This window comes from Bos taurus, chromosome 7, assembly GCF_002263795.3.
Source record: "Bos taurus isolate L1 Dominette 01449 registration number 42190680 breed Hereford chromosome 7, ARS-UCD2.0, whole genome shotgun sequence".
In the NCBI taxonomy this organism is placed as follows: domain Eukaryota; kingdom Metazoa; phylum Chordata; class Mammalia; order Artiodactyla; family Bovidae; genus Bos; species Bos taurus.
In genome coordinates this window covers 2,808,872-2,832,958 of record NC_037334.1, presented here as the reverse complement: position 1 = coordinate 2,832,958, position 24,087 = coordinate 2,808,872, and the positions used below count along the sequence as shown (strand labels likewise).

General features: G+C 44.0%; 1 protein-coding gene across 1 annotated transcript in view; it reads left to right on the top strand.

Annotated features, from left to right (window-relative positions):
- OBSCN (obscurin, cytoskeletal calmodulin and titin-interacting RhoGEF) overlaps positions 1-24,087 on the top strand; it is a 234,361-nt gene that overhangs the window by 72,579 nt on the left and 137,695 nt on the right. Inside the window, 3 exon segments of the mRNA XM_059888870.1 lie at positions 12,310-12,585; positions 17,711-17,986; positions 21,692-21,967. Coding sequence (XP_059744853.1) covers positions 12,310-12,585; positions 17,711-17,986; positions 21,692-21,967 — 828 coding nt within the window.

The following is a 24,087-nucleotide window of genomic DNA, read 5'->3' as shown; positions in this document are numbered from 1 at the left end:
GCAAAGGGAAGAAATGGGGGATGATTGATAGAAGTCGCTTGTGCTACGATGGGTGATCTTCTTAGATCAAAGATGATGTTGCCTTTGTCTCCCAGCAGACTCTGTTCCATGTCAGTATTCCTGTCGGTGTTACATAGATGAATTTAGAAATGGAAAGGAAAAAGTCACAGCTGCCACGTCAGTTGGCATCGCTAACGAGGAGTTAGTGCCCTAGCAGCCTCTGACTGGCAAAGCAGTCCTTACTCTGTTGCATTTTCGCAGTGGTCAGGAAGAGCCTCTCCCTGTCCCTTTAGACAGGACAGTCTAAAAAATCAGGTTACTCTTCTGGGAAGAGGGTCTCCCTGCTAATATAGAGATGGCCTGCCATCCCACATTTTTTTTTCCTTTTTAAAAAAAATGTTAATTTTTAATGGAAAGATAATTGCTTTATAGAGTTTCATTGTTTTCTGTCAGACATCAACATGAATCAGCCATAGGTATACATGTGTCGCCTCCCTCCTGAACCTCCCTCCTATCTCCCGCCCCATCCCACCCCTCTAGGTTGATACAGAGCCCCTGTTTGAGTTCCCTGAGACACAGAAAATTCCCGTTGGCTATGTATTTTACATATGGTGATGTAAGTTTCCGTGTTACTCTCTCCATACATCTCACACTCTCCTCCCCTCTCCCTGTGCCCATAAGTCTGTTTTCTGTCTGTGTCTCCATTGTTACCCTGCAAATAGGTTCATCAGCACCATCTTTCTAGATTCCATATATATACATTAGTGTACAATATTTATCTTTCTCTTTCTGACTTACTTTACTCTATAGTAGGCTCTAGGTTCATTCACCTCATTAGAACTGACTCAAATGCGTTTCTTTCTATGGCTGAGTAGTATTCCATTGTGTGTATGTACCACAACTTCTTTATCCATTCATCTGTCAATGGACATCTAGGTTGCTTCCATGTTCTAGCAATTGTAAATGGTGCTGCAATGAACACTGGAGTATATGTGTCTTTTTCAGTTTTGGTTTTCTCAGGGTATATGCCTAAGATTGCTGGGTCATATGGTGATTTTTTTTATTCCTAGTTTTTTTAAGGACTCTCTATTACCATCCTCCATAGTGGCTATATCAATTTACATTCCCACCAACAGTGCAAGAGCATTCCCTTTTCTCCACACCTTCTCCAGCATTTATTGTTTGTAGACTTTTTGATGATGGCCATTCTGATTGGTGTGAGGTGATATCTTACTGTAGTTTTTATTTGATTTCTCTAAGAATGAGCGATGTTGAGCATCTTTTCATGTGTTTGTTAGCCATCTGTATGTCTCCTTTGGAGAAATGTCTGTTTAGGTCTTTTCCCCACTTTTTGATTGGGTTGGTTGTTTTTCTGGCATTGAGTTGTATGAGCTGCTTGTATATTTTGGAAATTAACCCTTTGTCAGTTGTTTCATTTGCTGTTATTTTCTCCTATTCTGAGGGATGTCTTTTCTCCTTGCTTATAATTTCCTTTGCTGTGCAAGAGCTTTTAAGTTTAACACGGTCACACTTGTTTACTTTTGTTTTTATTTCCATTACTCCAGGAGGTGGGTCATAGAAGATCTTGCTTTGATTTATGTCATCGAGTGTTCTGCCTATGCTTTCCTCTAAGAGTTTTATAGTTTCTGATATTGCATTTAGGTCTTTAATCCATTTTGAGTTTATTTTTGTGTATGGTGTTAGAAAGTGTTCTAATTTCATTCTTTTACACGTAACTGTCCGGTTTCCCAGCACTACTTACTGAAAGAACTGCTACATTTGTACCATTGTATATTGTTGCCTCCTTTGTCAAAAATAAGGTACCCGTAGGTGCATGGGTTTATTTATGGGCTTTCTTCTTCCATTGGTCTATATTTCTGTTTTTGTGCCAGTACCGTACTGTCTTGATGACTGTAGCTTTGTAGTATAATCTGAAGTCAGGAAGGTTGATTCCTCCAGCTCCATTCATCTTTCTCAAGACTGTTTTGGCTGTTTGGGGTCTTTTGTGTTTCCATATGAATTGTGAAATATTTTGTTCTAGTTCTGTGAAAAAATGCCATTGGTATGACAGGGATCCCATTGAATCTGTAGATTGCATTTGGTAGTATAGTCATTTTCACAATACTGATTCTTTCTATCCAGGAACATGGACTGTCTCCCCATCTGTTTATGTTGTCTTTGATTTCTTTCATCAGTGTCTTATGATTTTCTCTATATAGTTCTTTTGTCGCCTTAGGTAGGTTTATTCCTAGATATTTTATAATTTTTGTTGCAATGGTGAATGGGATTGATTCCTTAATTTCTCTTTCTGATTTTTAATTGTTAGTATATATGAATGCACGTGATTTCTGTATATTGAGTTTGTATCCTACGACTTTGCTAAATTCACTGATTGGCTTTAGTAATTTTCTGATAGTATCTTTAGAGTTTTCTATGTGTAGTATCATGTCATCTGCAAACAGTGACAGATTTACTTCTTTTTTTCTGATTTGAATTCCTTTTATTTCTTTTTCTTCTCTGATTTTATAGCTAGGACTTCCAGAACTATGTTGAGTAATAGGGGTGAAAGTGGACACCCTTGCCTTGTTCCTGATCTTAGGGGGATGCTTTTAGTTTTTCACCTTTGAAAATAATGTTTGCTGTAGGCTTATCATATATGGCCTTTACTGTGGTGAGGTAGGTTCCTTCTATGCCCTTTTTTTGAAGAGTTCTAACCATAAATGGGTGCTGAATTTTGTCAAAGGCTTTTTCTGCATCTATTGAGATTTTCATGTGGTTTTTATCTTTCAGTTTGTTAATATGGTGTATCACATTGATTTGTGTGTACTGAAGAATCCTTGCATCCCTGGAATAAACCCAGCTTGATCATGGTTATGAGCTTTTTAATGTGTTGTTGAATTTTGTTTGCTAGAATTTGTTGAGGATTTTTAAATCTATTTTCATCAGTGATATTGGCCTGTATTTTCTTTGTCTGGTTTTGGTATCAGGGTGATGGTGGCCTCATAGAATGAGTTTGGAAGTGTTCCTTCCTCTGCAGTTTTTTGAAAGAGTTTTAGAAGAATAGGTATTAGTTCTTCTCTATGTGTTTGATTAGAATTCACCTGTGAAGCCATCTGGTCCTGGGCTTTGTTTTTTGGGAGATTTTTGATTACCGTTTTGATTTCAGTGCTTGTAATTGGGTTGTTCGTTATTTCTATTTCTTCCTGGTTCAGTCTTGAAAGACAACTTTTCTAAGAATCTGTCCATTTCTTCCAGTTTATCCATTTTATTGCCATAAAGTTGCTCATAACAGTCTCATAATCCTTTGTATTTCTGCATTGTTGGAACCTCTCCTTTTTCATTTCTAATTTTGTTGATTTGTCTCTTCTCTCTTTTTTCTTGATGAGTCTGGTGAAGGGTTTATCAATTTTGTTTATCTCCTCAAAGAATGAGCTTTTAGTGTTATTAATTTTTACTATTGTTCCTTTCATTTCTTTTTCATTTATTTCTGCTCTGATCTTTGTGATTTCTTTCCTCCTGCTAATTTGGGAGTTTTTTTGTTCTTCTTTTCCCAGTTGTTTTAGGTTGTCTATTCAAAGTTTTTCTTGTTTCTTGAGGTAGGATTGTCTTGCTATAAACTTCCCTCTTAGAACTGCTTTTGCTACATGCCTTAGGTTTTGAGTTGTCATGTTTTCATTGTTATTTATTTCTAGGAATTTTTTGATTTCCCTTTTGATTTCTTCCGTAACCTGTTCATTATTTAGAAGCATATTGTTTAATCTCCATGTGTTTGTGTTTTTTGCAGTCTTTTTCTTATAATTGATATCTAGTCTCATAGAGTTGTGCTCAGAAAAGATGCTTGATATGATTTCAATTTTCTTAAATTCCTGAGGTTTGATTTGTGACCCAAGATGTGGTCTGTCCTGGAGAATGTTCCATGGACACTTGAGAAGAAGGTGTATTCTTCTGAATTTGGATGGACTGTCCTGAAGACATCAGTGAGATCCATCGCATCTAATGTATTGTGTTTCCTTATTAATTTTCTGTTTTGATGATCTGTCCGTTGGTGTAAGTGGGGGTGTTAGAGTCTCCTGCTATTATTGTGTTACTGTCAGTTTCTTCTTTTATGTCTGTTAGTGTTTGTCTTGTGTATTGAGGTGTTCCTGGAGCATAGATATTTATCATTGTTATATCTTCCTCTTGGATTGATCACTTGATCATAATGTAGCATGCTTCCTTATCTCTTGTAATATTCTTTATTTCAAGGTCTATTTTGTCTGATATGAAGATTGCTATTCCAGCTTTCTTTTGCTTCCCATTTGCATGGAATATATTTTTCCATCCTCTCACTTTCAGTCTATATGTCTTTAGATGTGAAGTGGGTTTCTTATAGACAGCATATGTTTGGTTCTTGATTTTGTATCCATTCAGCCAGTCTGTGTCTTTTAGTTGGACCATTTAATCCATTTACATTTAAAGTAATTATTGATATATGTGTTCCTATTTCCATTTTCTTAATTATTTGTGGTTTGTTTCTGCAGATCTTTTTCTTATTTTGTGTTTCCTGACTATTTAAGTCCCTTTAACATTTCTTGTAAAGCTGATTTAGTGGTGCTGAATTCTCTTAACTTTTGCTTGTCTGTAAAGCTTTTGATTTCTCCATCAATTTTGAATGAAATTCTTGCCAGGCAGAATAATCTTGGTTGTAGATTTTTCCCTTTTAGTACTTTAAATATATCCTGCCATTCCCTTTTGGCCTGCAGAGTTTCTGCTGAAAGATCAACTCTTAAACGTATGGGGTTTCCCTTGTATGTTACTTGTTGCTTTTCCCTTGCTGCTTTTAATATTCTTCCTTTGTGTTTAGTCTTTGATTAGTATGTGTCCTGGCATGTTTCTCTCTGGGTTTATCCTGTATGGGAGTCTTTGTACCTCTTGGACTTGATTGACTATTTCCTTTTCAATGTTGCGGAAATTTTCAACTATAATCTCTTAAAAATTTTTCTCATACTCTTTCTTTTTCTCTTCTTCTTCTGGGATCCCTATAATTCAAATTTTGATGCATTTAACATTGTCCCAGAGATCTCTGAGACTGTCCTCAGTTCTTTTCATTCTTTTTACTTTATTCTGCTCTTCAGCAGTTATTTCCACCATTTTATGTTCCAGCTCACTGATCCATTCTTCTGTTTCAGATATTCTGCTATTGATTCCTTCTAGAGTATTTCTAATTTCAAGAATTGTGTTGTTTGTGTCTGTACGTTTATTCTTTAATTCCTCTAGGTCTTTGTTAACTGATTCTTGCATTTGCTCCATTTTATTTTCAAGGTTTTGTATTATCTTTATGATCAATATTCTGAATTCTTTTTCAGGTAGTTTGCTTATTTCCTCTTCATTTATTTGGACTTGTGTGTTTCTGGTTTGTTCCTTCATTTGTGCACTACTTCTGTCTTTTTATTATTGTTTTAAACTTACTACGTTTGAGGTCTCCTTTTTCCAGGCTTCAGGGTTGAACTCTTTGTTTCTTTTGGTTTCTGCCCTCTTAAGGTTGGTCCAGTGGTTTGTGTCAGCTTTGTGTAGAGTGTGACTCGTGCTTGCATTTGGTGGGAGGCAGTGAGTTTTTTTTTTTTCCTTCCTCTGATGGGCAGGACTGAGTAAGGTGGTAATCCTGTCTGCTGACGATTGGTTTGTATTTTTGTCTTGTTTGTTGTTGGGGTGAGGCACCCCGCACAGGGTGCTACTGGTGGTTGGGTGATGTCGGGTCTTGTATACAAGTGGTTGCCTTTGTGGGAGTTCTCGCTACTGGATACTCCCTAGGGCTAGTTCTCTGGCAGTCTAGCCTCTCGGAGTCAGCACTCCCACTCCAAAGGCTTGGGGCTTGATCTCTGGCCAGGAACTGAGATTCTACAGGTGGGTGGTTATGGCATTAAATGGGATTAAAACAAATACCCCAAAAGGAGAAAACAAAGATGAACCCCAGACAAATGGCAATTACAAAATCAGGCAAATAATAATTAAAATAATGGACAATACACACATACATAAACACCCATGAGCAAAATCAAAACAGTCCAACAAAAATAGAGCACAGCAGACTGGCCCAGTGAACAGAGGAAACCAAAAATGATACCCACCAGCTGAGAACAAAACGAACTGAAGCACAAACCGGAAAACAGAACTAAAGCAAGGTACAACTGGGGGATAAAGCAATGAAAACAAACATAACAAATATGGTGAGAAAAAGAAAAGAAAGAAAGAATAGAAATGCAAAGTTAAATAGCGGTAGATACAGATTTATATATATTAAAGATTAACTGCAAGGGGGAAAGAACAGGAGGAAAAGCAAACAAATAAATGTAGAAAAAATCATAAGTTTAAAAAAATTTAAAAATTGAAATTGAAGAGAAAAAAAAAGAAAACTGCAGAACCGCAAAAGGCCAAAGTTCTGCAAAAGGCAGTTTATAACAGAAATAAAAAGGGTGGTTGAAAAAGAAAATCTCATAAGCTTAAATAGATTTCATAGTGCTAATAAAATGGACAACTACAGCAAGGTGGGGGAGGTAGGGAAAATAAGAGAAAAAAAAAATCCAGAAGCAACTATAGAGCAAGTCAAAATATAAGAATAATAAATGTTTTTCTTGAGGCCCTGCTGCCAGCATTCTTTCCCTCACTGTGAGTCACAGTCCACATTGCCTCCCGAGGATGCTCTCTAATACGAGGCTGGTCTCTGGACCTGCTGTGGGGGCAGCTCAGACTCTAATCTGGTCCTACTCCTGTATGTTCTTACCTCCAATGTCCACAGCTGTCAGAACTAGTGGGTTTTCTTTTGTGGGAGCTCTCAGTGTCCTTTTATATATATTCCATAGAGACAGAGTCTGCCTAGTTGATCATGTGGATTTAATCTGCAGCTTGTACAGCTGGTGGGAAGGTTTTGGGTCTTCTTCTTTAGCCACACTGCCCCTGGGTTTCAGCTGTGGCTTTATTTCCACCTCTGCATGTGGGTCGTTCACTGGGGTTTGCTCTTGAGGCTGCCCTGGAGGGCTTGGGTTTGCCCCAGTGAGGGCCAGGAGTGGAAGTGGTGCAGCTGCTTGGGTCGCAGGGAATCTGACAGTACCAGGTATTCAGGGGAGTTGGTGGCTAGGGCAGCAGGAAATATAGTGCTCTAAAAGGATATAGTGCTCTAGAAGAAAAATAAATGCAAAAAGCCAAAATGGTTGTCTAAGGAGGCCTTACAAATAGCTGAGAAAAAACCACTACAATATTGTAAAGTAATTAGCCTCCAATTAAAATAAGTAATTTAAAAAAATCCAAAGAAAAGAGAAGAAAAGCCAAAGGCAAAGGAGAAAAGGAAAGATATACCCACCTGAAGAAAAGTTCCAAAGAAAAGCAAGGAGAGATAAGAAAGCCTTCCTCAGTGATCAGTGCAAAGAAATACGGGAAAACAAAGAATGGGAAAGACTGGAGATCCCTTCAAGAAAATTAGAGATACCAAGGGAACATTTCATGCGAAGATGGGCACAATAAAGGACAGAAGTGGTAGGGACCTAACAGAAGCAGAAGATATTAGGAAGAGGTGGCAGGAGCACACAGAGGACCTGTACAAAAAAGATCTTCATGACCAAGATAACCACGATGGTGTGATCACTCACCTAGAGCCAGACACCCTGGAGTGTGAAGTCAAGTGGGCCTTAGGAAGCAGCACTACGAACAAAGCTAGTGGAGGTGATGGAATTCCAACTGAGCTATTTCAAATCCTAAAAGATGATGCTGTGAAAGTGCTGCACTCAATATGCCAACAAATTTGGAAAACAGCAATGGCCACACGACTGGAAACGGTCAGTTTTCATTTCAATCCCAAGAAAGGCAATGGCAAAGAATGTTCAAACTACAACACAATTGCACTCATCTAACACGCTAGCAAAGTAATACTCAAAATTCTTTTGAAGAAATCTTCAACAGTATGTGAACACTGAACTTCCAGATGTTCAAGCTGGATTTAGAAAAGGCAGAGGAACCAGAGATCAAATTGCCAACATCCGTTGGATCATAAAAAAGTAAGAGAATTCCAGAAAAACATCTACTTCTGCTTTGTTGACTACACCAAAGCCTTTGACTGTGTGGATCACAACAAACTGTGGAACATTCTGAAAGAGATGGGAATACCAGACCACCTGACCTGCCTCCTGAGAAATCTGCATGCAGGTCAAGAAGCAACAGTTAGAACTGGACATGGAACAACAGACTGGTTCCAAACAGGAAAAAGAGTACCTCAAGGCTATATACTGTCATCCTGCTTATTTAACTTATATGCAGAGTACATCATGCGAAATGCCTGGCTGGATGAAGCACAAGCTGGAATCAAGATTGCCAGGAGAAATATCAATAACCTCAGATATGCAGATGACACCATCCTTATGGCAGAAAGCAAAGAGGAACTGAAGAGCCTCTTGATGAAAGTGAAAGAGGAGAGTGAAAAAGCTGGCTTGAAATTAAACATTCAAAAAATTAAGATCATGGCATCTGGTCCAATCACTTCATGGCAAATAGATGGGGAAACAATGAAAACAGTGACAGACTTTATTTTCTTGGGTTCAAAAACCACTGCAGATGGTGCCTGCAGTCATGAAATTAAGACACTTGCTCCTTGGAAGAAAAGCTGTGACAAACCTAGACAGCATATTAAAAAGCAGAGACATTACTTTGCTGACAAAGGTCCATTTGGTCAAGGCTATGGTTTTTCCAGTAGTCATGTATGGATGTGAGCGTTGGACCATAAAGAATTGATGCTTTTGAACTGTGGTGTTGGAGAAGACTCTTGAGAGTCCCTTGGACAGCAAGGAGATCCAACCAGTCAGTCCTAAAGGAAATCAGCCCTGAATATTCATTGGAAGGACTGATGCTGAAACTGAAGCTCCAGTACTTTGGCCACCTGATCCAAAGTCGTGACTCACTGGAAAAGGCCCTGATGCTGGGAAAGATTAAAGGCAGGAGGAGAAGGGGACGACAGAGGAGACAGTTGGATATCATCACCGACTTGATGGACATGAGTTTGAGCAAATTCTAGCAGTTGTTGATAGACAGGGAAGTCTGGCGTGCTGCAGTCCATGGGGTCACAAAGAGTTGAACACAACTCAGCAACTGAACTGAACTGAGAAGGGTCTGGCAGCCCACTCCAGCTTTCTTGCCTGGAGAACCCCTGTGACAGAGAAGCCTGCCAGGCCACAGTCCACAGGGTTGCAGAACTGGACAGGACTGAAGCACTCTGTGTGCATAGATGCAAGCCTTTTTTTTTTTTTTTGCCTGTGGCAGTTCTGCCCCAGTGGGGTTGAGCGTGAAGGTGGCGCAGCTGCTTGGGTCCTGAGGACCCTGGCAGCGCCAAATGCACAGGGACATGGACTGTGTTGGCCATAGGAGTTATGGCCCTATCGGTGTTTTTCTAGCCCCAAATGGCAACCCACTCCAGTGTTCTTGCCTGGAGAATCCCAGAGACGGGGGAGCCTGGTGGGCTGCCATCTATGGGGTCGCACAGAGTGGGACACGACTGAAGCGACGCAGCAGCAGCAGCAGCAGCTGGCAATCAAAAGACCTCTTTGTCTAGTCTTTCTGCACTGCTATGCCCATTCGGGGTCCTCCTCTAGATGGGTACATCAGGCACATAAAGGGGCACCCTCGGTGGGGTCCTACTCTGTAACTTGGTGCGTCAGGCGTTTGATGGGCCAGCCTCTCTATTGTTCAGCTGCCAGTGCTTGCGTGTGGGGGGAGAGAGGTTGTGGTGATGACTCCACCCCCTATGCATGACTCAGTAGTGTCACCTTGCTTCCGTGGCTGCCCGGCTTTCCTCCACAGGCATTTCCCACAGTCTCCTCCCTCACATGCCCTCGGTCCGTCTCTCTCTGCAGTCCACAGCTGCCCTCGACCTGGGATTGCGCCACAAGCCCTGCTCTCCAGTTCCCAGCTGCTGCGCCTTCCAGGAGACGCGTGTCCCTGTCCAGGGTCTGTATGGCTGCAGCAGGGACTGTCTGATTCTCATTCCATTTAGGCTGTCACAGATCAGCTGTTTCACTCTTAGCCTCAAATGTTTCTCCTCTGGCTCAGACAGTTGCTCCGATGTGGGGATCGGACCCCGCTTCAGTTCTCCCACCCGCTGAGGGCAGGTCCACTCCTTCTAATGCTCCTGTTTTTCCCTAGTTCCTTCCTCCTACTGAGTTTTGTGTGTTCCATGTATTCTTTCCCGGTGGTCAGGCACTCGTGCCTGCTCTCAGCTGGTGTTCCGCATGCACTTCTGTGTCTGTTGGTGCATTTCTGATGTATCTGTGGAGGAAGATGCACTCCACATCCACCTGCTCCTCTGCCACCCCACATCAACCACCAGGTGCCAACCTCTGACATTCTGTGATCATGCCAGGGCAGGCTGGTTTGTGGGTGTGTGTGTTCCCCAGATCCCACCACGCAACTTTGTTAAATGTGGTGTTTGGAGCATGTTAGTGAGTATTCTAAGGTAAAACCATTTAAAAATAGTGAAATGTGGCTAAATCTTAGTAATCTCTATGAAAATCAGATACAGGAAGATAAAGAAAATCAGAGATATGACATGTGAATCAGCAGGCCTACTGATGAAAATCTTCTCAGCCCGGTAGTTCTCTGGTACACTGTACAAAATATCTGGAAACTGCTATTCCGCTGGACACGGTTTCAAAAAACTAAAGGTGGATTTGCTGATAATAGGATGATCAACTCGGACCATCCTAAAGATAAACTATTAGAATGCATATGATTCTTGCATAGGATCAGTGTGTAAAAAATTAACACGGAAAAACACATTTCTATGTCTAAGTCCCGGCAAGGTGTGCTCAGAAAACGAAATTTGTGTGAAAGAGTTAGACTAGGTCAGTTGTATCATGTCTCTAACTCCAGGTCTGATCAATGTTGCCAAAAGACTGTGCGTGGGGAATTATTCTGGATTCTTGAGAGACAGTTAAAGGTTGCAAGAGATGGATAGAAATCCCACAGGGAAAAAATCAAAAGATGTTTATTAACAATCAAAATGGGAGAAAATTTGGTTTTTGAGTGGTGTGATGGAAGAATGACAGGCAGATCGCAAAGGCAAGATACAGCCAGGACGTCATTTTCATAAAGAGCATGGTAGGAGCATTTACTGTTACCCAATGTCAAAAATTATTACAAGGCTACAGTTTTCAAGATAAGGGGATCCCAGTGCTGGGGTGGTTACCACATCCAAAGAACAGAATGGTGAACTCAGAAACGGTTCTTGCAGAAGTGGAATCTTGCATCACCCATTCCTGCCGACCCTCCGCATCTTCCGTTTGTTTCTGTGTTGTCTATTGAGAACTAGGGGAAGGATGTTGTCCTCAAAAAACGGTGGGTGGACCACTGCACCATACAGAAAAATTAACTCGTACTCGCAGTTCACACCGCACTCATAAGTCAGCTTGAGGCGGGTTAGACACCTCAGTGTCAAAGATAAAATCCCAAAATCCACAGATGCTAATGTGGTTTCTTCAAGACTTAAGGTAAAAAGATTTCTTAAATAGAACACATATGCTCTATGCTTTAAGCGGGACAAAGTGGCTGTTGTGACACTATTGGAGGAAAAACTATTGCAGACCTGGATCAGAGTGAAAATGTCAGTCACACAATTGAGAATGTCCTTAAATCCTACCTATGTGTCTTTCTCTGGTATTTAAATTGACAAAGAGTGGCCAGATGTGAATTGAGAGAAGACAGAACCTGTTGGTAAGTGGGCAAGGGATTTGATTGAGTACTGTCATCAATGAGGAAAAAACAGTAATGGCAAGCCCAGTCCTAAGGGGAAGGTGCTCCGCTTCTTCATTCCTCAGGCAGTGACAAAGATAGCCACGGGGAGGTGCGAGCACTCCTGCAGATTGCCACCAGCTGACAATACTGAGAGTAGGCAAGGGCGCCGAGCCTCAGCCATCTCTGTGGACTGCAGGTGAAAACTTCCTGCATAGTAGTGTGGAGAAGACGGGGGCACCATCTGGGAATGTTGGGGAACAGTTGCCTTGAGACCTTGCAGATGTCATGAGCAGGGGACAAATCTGTTCCAGTGACCGCCCACCCCAAGGTGTACTCCCAAGGACCCATGCGAGAATGCATAAATTGTGTCCCTGTTGCTGAGAAAGGCAGGGGAACCTCTGCAGGGCACAGGGCTGGTGCAGAGCCTGAGAAGTCTCCAGCTCCACCATCCCCTTTCCTGACTGCCCCCCCACCACCTCCCCATCCAGGTTGTCTTTGCGCAGGGCTGCCGTCCTGACTGAGATGCGGTCTCTGATCCTGTGTATCCCCCTCTGTGCCCAGAGCCCTCGGTGGTGTTCGCCAAGGAGCAGCCGGCACGCAGTGAAGTGCAGGCCGTGGTGGGGGCGAGTGCCACGCTGAACTGCGAGGTGGCCCAGGCCCAGACGGAGGTGACATGGTACAAGGACGGCAAGAAGCTGAGTTCGAGCTCGAAAGTGCGTGTGGAAGCCAAGGGCTGCACCAGGCAGCTGGTGGTGCAGCAGGCGGGCAAGGCGGACGCCGGGGAGTACAGCTGCGAGGCCGGGGGCCAGAAGGTCTCCTTCCGCCTGGACGTCACAGGTCAGTCCTTGAGGAGGATGCTGAGCTAGGCCACGCAGGCGATCAGAGGCCGGCTATCTGCCTCCCCAAACTTGTGTGCCTTTGCCTGTGTCCTTCATCTCTTCAAGCCTCCCTGTCTTTCATGTCCCATCTTAGTCCCTGCGGGAGGGTGATTGGGGAAGGTGTGCTTGCAGCGAAGAGGGGCTGTTTCTGTCCACATCTTTTCCTGGCCGTGAGGCTCAATCACACTGGCTTAGCACCTGCCCAGAACCTGCTGGTTATTCCTGGTGTTGAGACCCTGGGTCTCTTTGGGGTTGGGGGCTGAGGTAGACCTGGAGATACGTGACTCTCCTCCCATCATAAGTCTGTCCTCAACACCCAGCACATTCCCTCGTATTGCCCCTCATGCCAGTTCTCAGTTGTCAAGAGGTGTTTCAGTTTGGTGGATCCCTGATCATGAGAAATATTGGCCACACAATCCTACTTGAAATTCTCTTAGTGGTGAACTTTGGATGATGAAATGTGAGGTTTCTGGGAGGCCTTTTCTTCCTTTTCCTGGATATAGAAGCTCCAGTTGCCTAGAGGTGGCAGGAAATATGCCCATGTTTGTTGTCACATATTCAAAGAGAAGAAAAAAGGCTGGTTGGTAGAGAGTCATCTGTGCTATTTAGGCTGATCTTAGATAAAAGATGCTTTTGCCTCTGTCTTCAAACAGGTTGGATTTTCCCGTCATTGCTCCTTTTTGTGCTCTGCTGAGGGAGTTAGGAACAGAAAGGAACACGCTCACTTCTGCCACGTCAGTAGTCTTTCCTAAGGAGGAGTTGCTGTCCTAGCGACCTCTGACTGCAAAGCGCTGCTTATTTCCTTGTAGTTTCCTGATGGTCAGTGAGTGTCTCTGTCTTTCTAAGACAGGGCAGTCTTAGAAATCAGCTTATTCTTCTTCCAGGAAGAGAGTCTCGTGCCAAAGAGGCATGGGCTGCCGTGTCACATTGACTCCTGGGTGCTGACACGTGATTGGCGACTGTGCCGATCTAGAATGATTTGTGGGTGTGAAGAGACACCTCAGATCCCACAGTTCATCTTTATAGAATGTGTTTTTTGGAGCACATTAGAGAGTACTTGAAAGTAAAACTTTTAAAACCTTGTGAAATGTGGCTAAATCATTGTAAGCTCTATGAACACAAGAAGAGAGAAGTCAACGTGCTGTAAGACTTGCCAATCAGTAGGACCAATGATGAAAGTCTTCTCGGCCCTGTAGTTCTCTGATTGTTTTTGTTTATTGGCAAGTCACGTCTAACTCTTTGGTGACCCTGTGGACTGTAGTCTGCCCCGCTTCTCTGTCCATGGGATTTCCCAGGTAAGAATACTACAGTGGGTTGCCATTTCCTTCTCTAGGGGATCTTCCTGGCCCAGGGATCAAACTTGCATCTCCTGCATTGAAGGCAGATTCTTTATTGCCCAACCACCAGGGAAACCAGTTCTCTGGTACACTGTGCAAAATGTCCTGGAAAACTGTTACTCTGTGCTTGTGGAGATGATCCTAGAGAGAGAAAAAGGAGATAGACTCTGTAACTTTCTTCATATACAAAACATAGCATCGATACCAAAATGACCTAGAAATGGCAGGGAGAATCAAACTTCAGGCCACTCTACTGCGAATATCAAGGCCAAAATAAAAAATCATAATAATTGTTACCAAAATGAATTAATCAATGTATCCAAGAGTAGGGATCCATGATAAAAGTCATATTCTAGGGTTGCACAATGAGCTTAACATTGGATATGTTAATAGATAGAAAGTAGAAAGCTGGATATTAAGAAATAGAGTGCAAGGACTTCCCTGGTGGTCCAGAATGCCAGTGCCAGGGACAAGGGTTTGATCCTTGTTCTATGAAGATCCCAAATGTGATTATCTCCATGAGTACAGAATCAAATGGTTAATTAAATTCAAACATCATACATCAAGACAAAATATTTGATAACATCAAGCATCTGTCCCTGCCATAAAATACTTGGGAAACTATATAAGATATTTTTTCTTTTAACATAGCAAAATTCCTGCGAAAAGAACAACAGTGATAACATCATCCCGCTTAAGGTGTACCTGCAAATCTTTAAGTGAGGGATAACAGACTGGTTCCAAATAGGAAAAGGAGTACGTCAAGGCTGTATATTGTCACCCTACTTATTTAACTTCTATGCAGAGTACATCATGAGAAACGCTGGGCTGGAGGAAGCACAAGCTGGAATCAAGATTGCCGGGAGAAATATCAATAACCTCAGATATGCAGATGACACCACCCTTATGGCAGAAAATGAAGAGGAAATAAAGAGCCTCTTGATGAAAGTGAAAGAGGAGAGTGAAAAAGTTGGCTTAAAGCTCAACATTCAGAAAACTAAAATCATGGCGTCTGGTCCCATCACTTCATGGCAAATATATGGGGAAACAGTGGAAACAGTGGCTGACTTTATTTTTCTGGGCTCCAAAATCACTGCAGATGGTGACTGCAGCCATAAAATTAAAAGACGCTTACTCCTTGGAAGGAAAGTTATGACCAATCTAGACAGCATATTGAAAAGCAGAGACATTACTTTGTCAACAAAGGTCTGTCTAGTCAAGGCAATGGTTTTTCCAGTGGTCATGTATGGATGTGAGAGTTGGACTGTGAAGAAAGCTGACTGCTGAAGAATTGATGCTTTTGAACTGTGGTGTTGGAGAAGACTCTTGAGAGTTCCTTGGACTGCAAGGAGATTCAACCAGTCCATCCTAAAGGAGATCAGTCCTGGGTGTTCATTGGAAGGACGGATGCTAAAGCTGAAACTCCAATACTTTGGCCACCTGATGCGAAGAGCTGACTCATTTGAAAAGACTCTGATGCTGGGAAAGGTTGAGGGCAGGAGGAGAAGGGGATGACAGGATGAGATGTTAGATGGCATCACCGACTTGATGGACATGGTTTGGGTGGACTCCAGGAGTTGGTGATGGACAGGGAGGCCTGGCGTGCTGCAGTTCATGGGGTCGCAAAGGGTTAGACATGACTGAGTGACTGAACTGACTGAATACATGGAGGCCACTGCAACCCATGAGTCAAGCAAAGAGGAGAATAAAATCACCAGCAGATGGTTTTGAAAAACTAGAGGTGAAATTTGCTGATGATGTGATTATCAACTCAGAAAATCTGAAGATAAATTATTAGACTGTGAATGATTTTTGAGGAAAAAAAATCAACAAGTAAATCAACAATAATTCCTACATCTAAGTCCTGGTTAGGAATGCTTGAAGAATGAAATTTGTGTTAAGAGTTTGACTAGCACAATTATCATGTTTCTAATTCCAGGTGTGATCAAAGTCACCAAGAGGCTGTGCATGGGCAAATTATATTCAAGATTCTTGAGAGACAGTGGGAGGTTGCATTAGATGGAGTAATCTGAGAAAAAAAGTCAAAGATGTTTATTAACAATCAAAATGGAATTTTCTTTTTGGGGTGGTCTAATAGAAGAATAGTAGTCCGATTTCAAAGGCAAGGTACAGCCAATACACTGTTTTCTTGAAGAAAAGCATGGTGGGGACATTTACTGGGACCTGTGTTAGGCTAAGTCGCTTCAGTAGTGTCAGACTCTTTGCAACCTTGTGGACTATAGCTTACCAGGCAGGCTTCTCTGTCCATGGGATTCTCCAGGCAAGAATACTGGAGTGGGTTGCCCTTTCCTCCTCCAGCGGATCTTCCCAACCCAGGGATCAAACCCATATTTCTTATGTCTCCTGAGTTGGCAGGTGGACTTTTTACCACTAACGCCACCTGGGAAGCCCTCTGAAACCACAGAGTATCTACAAAAGCAGGCTCCAGCTCAGGACACTCTTGGCTGCAGAAGCAGACACACACGCAGGCGCACCAGCTCTGCACACGGCTGCAAGGCCACACGTGTGGGCGCGTGATCCCTGTTCCGTGGGGGACCAGCCTGACCGGTACTCATGTACCAGGAATGATCCTAAAGCTGTAGTTTTCGAGACAAGGGGATCCCGGTGCAGTGATAGTTTCCACATCAGGGGAGCCGAATGGTGAGCTCAGAAGCAGTTGCTTGCATAAATGGCTTCCCGCACCACCCATCCCCTGTCCCCCTACACCTTTCCACTGTTACTGTGTTGTCTATTGAGAACTCAAGGAAGGATGTTGTCTAATAAATGGAGTTGGACCACTGAACCCTACGGAAAAATTAAATTGTGCTAGCTGTTCACACCACACACAAAAGTCAGCCCAGCGTGGGTTAGAAAACTCAGGGTAAAAGGCAAAACCCCAAAAAACCCTCAGATGATAATGTGGTTTCTTTAAAGACAACATAAGGAGAAATTTCTTAAATGGAACACAAATGATCTATGCCTGAAAGGGCTGAAATGGACATTGTGAAACTATTGGAAGGAAAATCTTTGATATACCAAAGAACTGGATCTGAGAGTGAAAAAGCCAGTCATGCAGTTGGAAATATCCTTAAATCCTAAGTATGTGTCATTCCCTGGTATATAAATGTATAAAGAGTGGCCAAAATTGAATTGAAAAAAGAGCCTACTATTTGTAGATGGGCAAAAGATTTGAGTTGTGTCACCATGAAGAAGAAAATAGGAATGGTGAACCCAGTGCTAAGAGGAAAGGTGCTCAGCTTCTTTATTGCTCAATGACAAAGAAAGCCATGGAGAGGGGTGGGAGCGCTCCTCCCAGATGGCCGCCAGCCGACAGCAGTTAACAGTCACAAGGGCACTGAGCCTCAGCCATCTCCATGGACTTTAGGTGAAAAGTTCCTGCATAACCACATGGAGAAGACTAGGGCACCGTCTAGCAAGTGTCGGGGACATTGCCTCGTGACCCTGCAGATGCCGTGAGCACGGGAGAAGTCTTTCCCAGTGGCCACCCTGCCACCTGGCCCAGCTCACGTGGACTCAGACGAGAATGCACAAACTGTGTGACTTGTTGCTGAGAAAGGCCGGGGACCTCTGCAGAGCACAGGGCTGGTGCAGAGCCTGAGAAGTCTCCAGCTCCACCATCCTCCTGCCCAGCCCCCTCCCACCTCCCCATCCAGGTCTTCTTTGTCTGGGGCTGCCGTCCTGACTGAGTTGGTGTCTCTGACCCCATGTATCCCCCTCTATCCCCAGAGCCCTCGGTGGTGTTTGCCAAGGAGCAGCCGGCACGCAGTGAAGTGCAGGCCGTGGCGGGGGCGAGTGCCACGCTGAGCTGCGAGGTGGCCCAGGCCCAGACGGAGGTGACGTGGTACAAGGACGGGAAGAAGCTGAGTTCGAGCTCAAAAGTGCGTGTGGAGGCCACGGGCCGCGGGCGGCGGCTGGTGGTGCAGCAGGCGGGCAAGGCGGACGCCGGGGAGTACAGCTGCGAGGCCGGGGGCCAGAAGGTCTCCTTCCGCCTGGACGTCACAGGTCAGTCCTGCAGGAGGACGCTGAGCTAGGCTGTGTGCAGAGGATGAAGGGATTGGCTTTTGGTCTCAACAGATGTGTGTACTCACCTGTAGCTTTATTTCTCCGCATCTCCATGTCTCATCTTCATATCATCTTGGCCCTAAGGAAGGGTGGATGGGGAGGATGCACCTTCAGTGAAGAAGGCCCATTTTTGTCCGCCTCATTGGAGGCAGTGAGACTCAGTCACACTGTCTTACTACCTGCCCAGAACCTTCCTTGTGTTCTTGGTGTCGGGACCCTGACTCTCCCTGATGCTTGGGGGCTGAGGTAGACTTGGGAATATGTGACTTTCCTCCCATCATCTGTCTTTCCTGAGAGTTAGCACATGCCCTCATCTGGTACCTCATGCAAGTTCTTGGGTGTTTCAATTTGATGGATTCCAGGTTAGGGGAAATACTGGTCACACAATCCTACTTGGAATTCTTGCAGGAGTGAGCTTCGGATGATTGAATTCGAGGTTTCTTGGATGCCACTCCTTCCTTTCTCAGGATATAGAAGCTTTATAGCCTGTACATTGCAAGAAAAAAAAAACCATGTTTTGCTGTCAGGTCCTTACAAAGTGGGGCTTCCCTGGTGGCTCAGCAGTGAAGAATCTGCTTGCACTGTAGGAGTCACAGGAGACACGGGTTTGATCCCTGGGTTGGGAAGATCCCCCAGAGGAGGACATGGCAGCTCACTCCAGTATTCTTGCCTGGAGAATCCCATGGACAGAGGAGCCTGATGCGCTACAGTCCAAAGGGTCACAGAGAGTTAGACACCAGTGAAGCGGCTTAGCATGCACACACGCCTTACAAAGGGAGGGAAGAAAGGATGATTGATAGTCACCTGTGCTATTTAGGGTGATCTTCTTAGATCAAATATGATTTTGCGTTTGTCTTCGAACAAGTTTGTATGTTGCAGGTCAGTATTCCCCTTGGCATTGGTTGATGAATTTAGAAATGGAAAGGAAAAAATCTCTTCTGCCACATCAGTAGGTGTTGCTAATAAGCAGTTACTGTCCTAGCAGCCTCTGACTGGCAAAGCAGCCTTTATTTCCTTGCATTTTCCTCATGGTCATCGAGTGTCTCTTTCTCGTGGCTGAAATGTCAGGCAGTCTAAGGAATCAGGTTATGCTTTTTCTGGGAAGAGAGTCTTCATGCTGAATAGGGGTGGCTACCATGCCACCTTGACTCCTAGGTGCCAGCATGTGAGGGTTTGAGACCATGCCAGTGTAGCAGGATATGTGGGTGTATATATACTCCAGATCCCACCGTGCATCTCTTAGAGTGTGTTTTTTTGGGAGCACATTAGAAAGTATTTTATGGTAAAACCTTTGAAAAATTATGATATATGGCTAAATCCTAGGAGATTGTGAGATAATCAGACACATGAAGACAGAGTAAATTTAGTGTGTGACTTGTGAATCAGTAGGACCAATAATGAAAAATCTTCTCGGCCCTGTAGTTTTGTAGTGAGGTATGGAAAATATTTGGAAAATTGTTATTCCATGTTTATGGAGATGGTCCTAGAGAGAGAAGAATGAGATATCCTCCATAACTCCTTCATGTCCAGAATATACCATCAATACCAAAATCGCACTAGAAAGGCAGGGAGATGAAATTCCAGAAAATCTACTGCAAGTGTCAAGGTCAAAATCACATATTAAAGGTTAATAGAAAGAATTCAGCAGTGTATCCACGGGTAGAGATGAGTGGTGGAAGTCGTACTTCAGGATTGCACGTTGTGTCAACGTTGGCATCGTTGATAGGTAGAAAGCTTGACATGGGATTGAATGCAGAAAGATGTGATCGTCTCCATGAGTACAGAATCAAATAGTTGACTGAACTTGAAGGTCATACATTGGCCCAAAATGTTTGATAAGATTGAGCATCAGTTTGTGCCATAAAATTCTTAGCCAACTATATTAAAGAGTTCTTTTTAATGGTATCACACTCCTGCAAAAACAAGAACAACCCCAACAACAGCATCCCACTTAAGGAGTACAAGGAGATCTTTGACATGAGGAACAGCACTCAGGCCAACTCTAACCTCTGAGTTCAGTAAAGAGGAGAATAAAATCACTGGAAAACTAAAGGTGGAATTTGCTGATGATGGAATGATCAACTCAGACAATCCCGGAGATAAATGGTTAGATTGCATCCGATTCTTGAGTAAGATTAGTGTGTAAAAAAAATTAATATGCAGAAATTATTTCTACATCTAAGTCCTGGCAAGGAATGCTTGCAAAATGAAATTTGTGTGAAGAGTTAGACTGGCAAAATTGTATCATGTTTCTAATTCCAGAACTGATAAAAGTTACTCAGAGGCTGTGTGGGGGACATTATTCAAGATTCTTGAAATATAGTTAGAGTTTGCAGTATGTGGATAGAAATTTGAGGGAAAAATCAAAGATGTTTATTAACAATCAAAATCGAAACCCAATTTCTTTTTTGGGTGGTAGATGGAGGAATAACAGGCAGATCAAAGGCAAGGTACAGGCAATATGTTGTTTTCTTGAAGGAAACACAGTGGGAGCGTTTACTGGGACCTGAAGTCAGGAATTATTGTAAGGCTACAGCTTTTTCAAGATAGTGGGGTCCCAGTGCAGGATAGTTATCACGTCAGAGGAACAGAATAGTGAGCTCAGAAACAGTTCTTGCATAAAAGGATTCCTGCACCCACCATCCCCACAGATCCTCTTTATCTTCTGTTTGTTATTGTGTTGTCTGTTTGAGAAGTCGAGGAAGGATGTTCTAGTCAAAAATAGTTGCTGAACCAGTGAACCATGTGGAAAACTTAGAATGTCCTAGCAATTCACACCACACACAAAAGTCAACTCATGTTGGGTTAGAAACCTCAGGGTATAAAAGACCTCAGATGAGAAAGTGGTTTCTTTAAAAACTCAAGATAAGGAAATATTTCTTAAATTGAATGCAAATGCTCTAAACTCACAGGGCAGAGATGGGCCTTGTGAGACTATTGGAAGGAGAGAGTTTGGTTTATCAGAGGCCTGGACCTGAGAGTGAAAATGCAGTCACACAGTTGGGAATATCCTTCAAACCTCCGTGTTTATCATTCTCTAAATGTTTGGAGAGTGGCCAGAGTTGCAAGAAAAGTCTGAGCCTACTGTTGATAAGTGGGCAAAAGATTTGACTAGTGTCACCAGGAAGAAGAAAACAGTAACGGTGAGCCCAGTCCTAAGGGGAAAGGCGCTCGGATTCTTCGTTCCTCAGACACTGATGAAGAAAGCCGCAGGGAGGTGCGAGCACTCCCCCAGATTGCCGTCAGCTGGCGATGCTAAGAGTGGACTAGGGCACTGAGCCTCAGGCATCTCCACAGACCACAGATGAAAACTTCCCTGCTGTTAAACAGTACGGAGAAGACTAGGACACCACTGAGGAAGGATGGGGACATTTGCCTCGAGATCTGGCAGTTGTCATGAGCAGGGGGCAAGTCTGTTCCATTTGTCCTGCGCCATGGACCTGCTCGCAGGGACCTGAGGGAGAATGCATAAATTGTGTCACTTGCTGAGAAAGGCAGGGGACCGCCGCAGAGCACAGGGCTGGTGCAGAGTCTTGAGAAGTCTCCAGCTCTACTGCCCCAAGCCCCTGTCCAGGTCGTCTTTGTGCAGGGCTGCCCTCCTGACTGAGATGGTGTCTCTGACCCTGTGTATCCCTCTGTCCCCAGAGCCCTCGGTGGTGTTCGCCAAGGAGCAGCCGGCACGCAGTGAAGTGCAGGCCGTGGCGGGGGCGAGTGCCACGCTGAGCTGCGAGGTGGCCCAGGCCCAGACAGAGGTGACGTGGTACAAGGACGGGAAGAAGCTGAGTTCGAGCTCAAAAGTGCATGTGGAGGCCACGGGCCGCGGGCGGCGGCTGGTGGTGCAGCAGGCGGGCAAGGCGGACGCAGGGGAGTACAGCTGCGAGGCCGGGGGCCAGAAGGTCTCCTTCCGCCTGGACGTCACAGGTCAGTCCTGGAGGAGGACGCTGAGCTAGCCTGCGTGCAGGTGATGAGGAGACCCGCTTCCAGCCTTGCCAGACTATGCATGCCCTTGCCGGTGACCTTCATCTCTTCATGCCTTCCAGTCTTCCGTGTCCCACCTTGGTACCCATTTTGGCTGGGGGAGCATGCGTGGGGCGGGTGTCCATGGAGAGAAGAGGGGCTTTTTGGTCCATGTGTTTTCAGGCAGTGAGGCTCAGTCACACTGTCTCAGCACCTGCTCACAATCTGCCTGTTGTTCCTGGTGTGGAGACCCCGCCTCTCCTGATGCTTGGGGGCCAAGGTAGGCCTGGGAATAACTGACCTTCCTCCCATCATCTCTTTCCTGAGAGCTACCATAGGCCTTCACCCAGTACCTCTTGCTGGTCTCGGTTGGCCAGAAGTGTTTGAATTTGATGGATCCCAGTTTAGGAGACATATTGACCACACAGTCCTACTTGGAATTCTCTTCGGAATGAAGTTTGGATGGTGAAATTTGAGGCTTCTGGGATGCCCTTCCTTCCTGTTCCTGCTCTGGTTGTCTGTAGGTAGCCAGAATAGGCCCATGTTATGTTTCAGGTCCTTAAGGATGATTGGTAGAGCATCACGTGTACCATTTAGGGTGATCTTAGATTGCAAAGTATGATTTTTGCCTTTGTCTTCAAACAGGTTGGATGTACAGGTTGTATTCCCCTTGGTGTGCTGCTGGTGAATTTAGGAATTGAAAGGAAAAAGTCACTTCTGCCATGTCACTAGGCTTTGCTAATGAGGAGTTGCTGTCCTACTGGCCTCTGACTGGCAAAGCAGTCTTTATTTCATTGTGTTTTCCTGATGGTGAAAGAGTCTCTGCCTTGTGCCTGGAACACAGGACATTCTAAGAAACCAGATTATTCTTCTTCTGGCAGGAAGTCTTCATGCTGAATGGAGTTGGGCTGCCATCCTACCTTGGCTTCTAGGTGCTGACACCTAACAGGTTTTGACTGTACTAATAACGTGGGATGATTTGTGGATGTGTACAGATATCCCAGATCTCAACGTGCATCTTTCTGGAATGTTTTTTGTCTTTGAGAATGTTAGAGTGTGTTCTAAGAAATATCATAGGAAAGTTGGGAAATGTGGCTAAATAGTTGTTGTTCAGTCATGTCTGACTCCTTGAGACCCCATGGACTGCAGTACCCCAGGCTTCCCTGTCTTGTACTATCTCTTGGAGTTTGCTCCAATTGATGGCCATTGAGTCATCCACCCATCTCATCGTCTGTCGACCCCTTCTCCTCCTGCCCTCAATGTTTCCCAGCATCAGGGTGTTTTCCAGTGAGTCAGTACTTCACGTCGGTTGCCAAAGTATTGGAGCTTCAGTTTCAGCATCAGTCCGTCCAATGAATATTCAGAGTTGAGTTCTTTTAGGATTGACTGGTTTAATCTCCTTGCTACCAAGGGACTCTTAAGAGTCTTCTCCAGCACCACAGTTCAAAAGCATCAATTGTTTGGTGCTCAGCCTTCTTTATGGTACAACTCTCACATCCATAAATGACTGCTGGAAAAACCATAGCTGTGACTAGATTGAACTTTGTTGGCAAAGTGATGTCTGCTTTTAAATATGCTGATATGCTGTCTACGTTTGTCATAGCTTTTCTTCCAAGGAGCAAACATCTTTTAAAAAATTTCATGGCTGCAGTCACTGTCTGCAGTGATTTTGGAGCCCAAGAAAGTAAAGTCTGTCACTGTATCCATTGTTTCCCCATCTATTTGCCATGAACTAATGGGACCGGATGCCATGATCTTAATTTTTTAAATGTTGAGTTTTAACCCAGCTTTTTCACTCTCCTCTTTCACCTTCATCAAGAAGCTCTTGTGTTGCTCTTCACTTTCTGCCTTTAGGGTGTAGTCATCTGCATATCTGAAGGTATTGATATTTCTCCCTGTGATCTTGATTCCAGCTGGAGCTTCCTCCAGCCCGGCATTTCACATGGTGTACTCTGCATAGAAGTTAAATAAGCAGGGTGACAGTATACAGCCTTGATATACTCCTTTTCCAATTTGGACCAGTACACTCTTCCTTGTCTTATTCTAACTGTTGCTTCTTGACCTGCCTACAGGTTTCGCAAAAG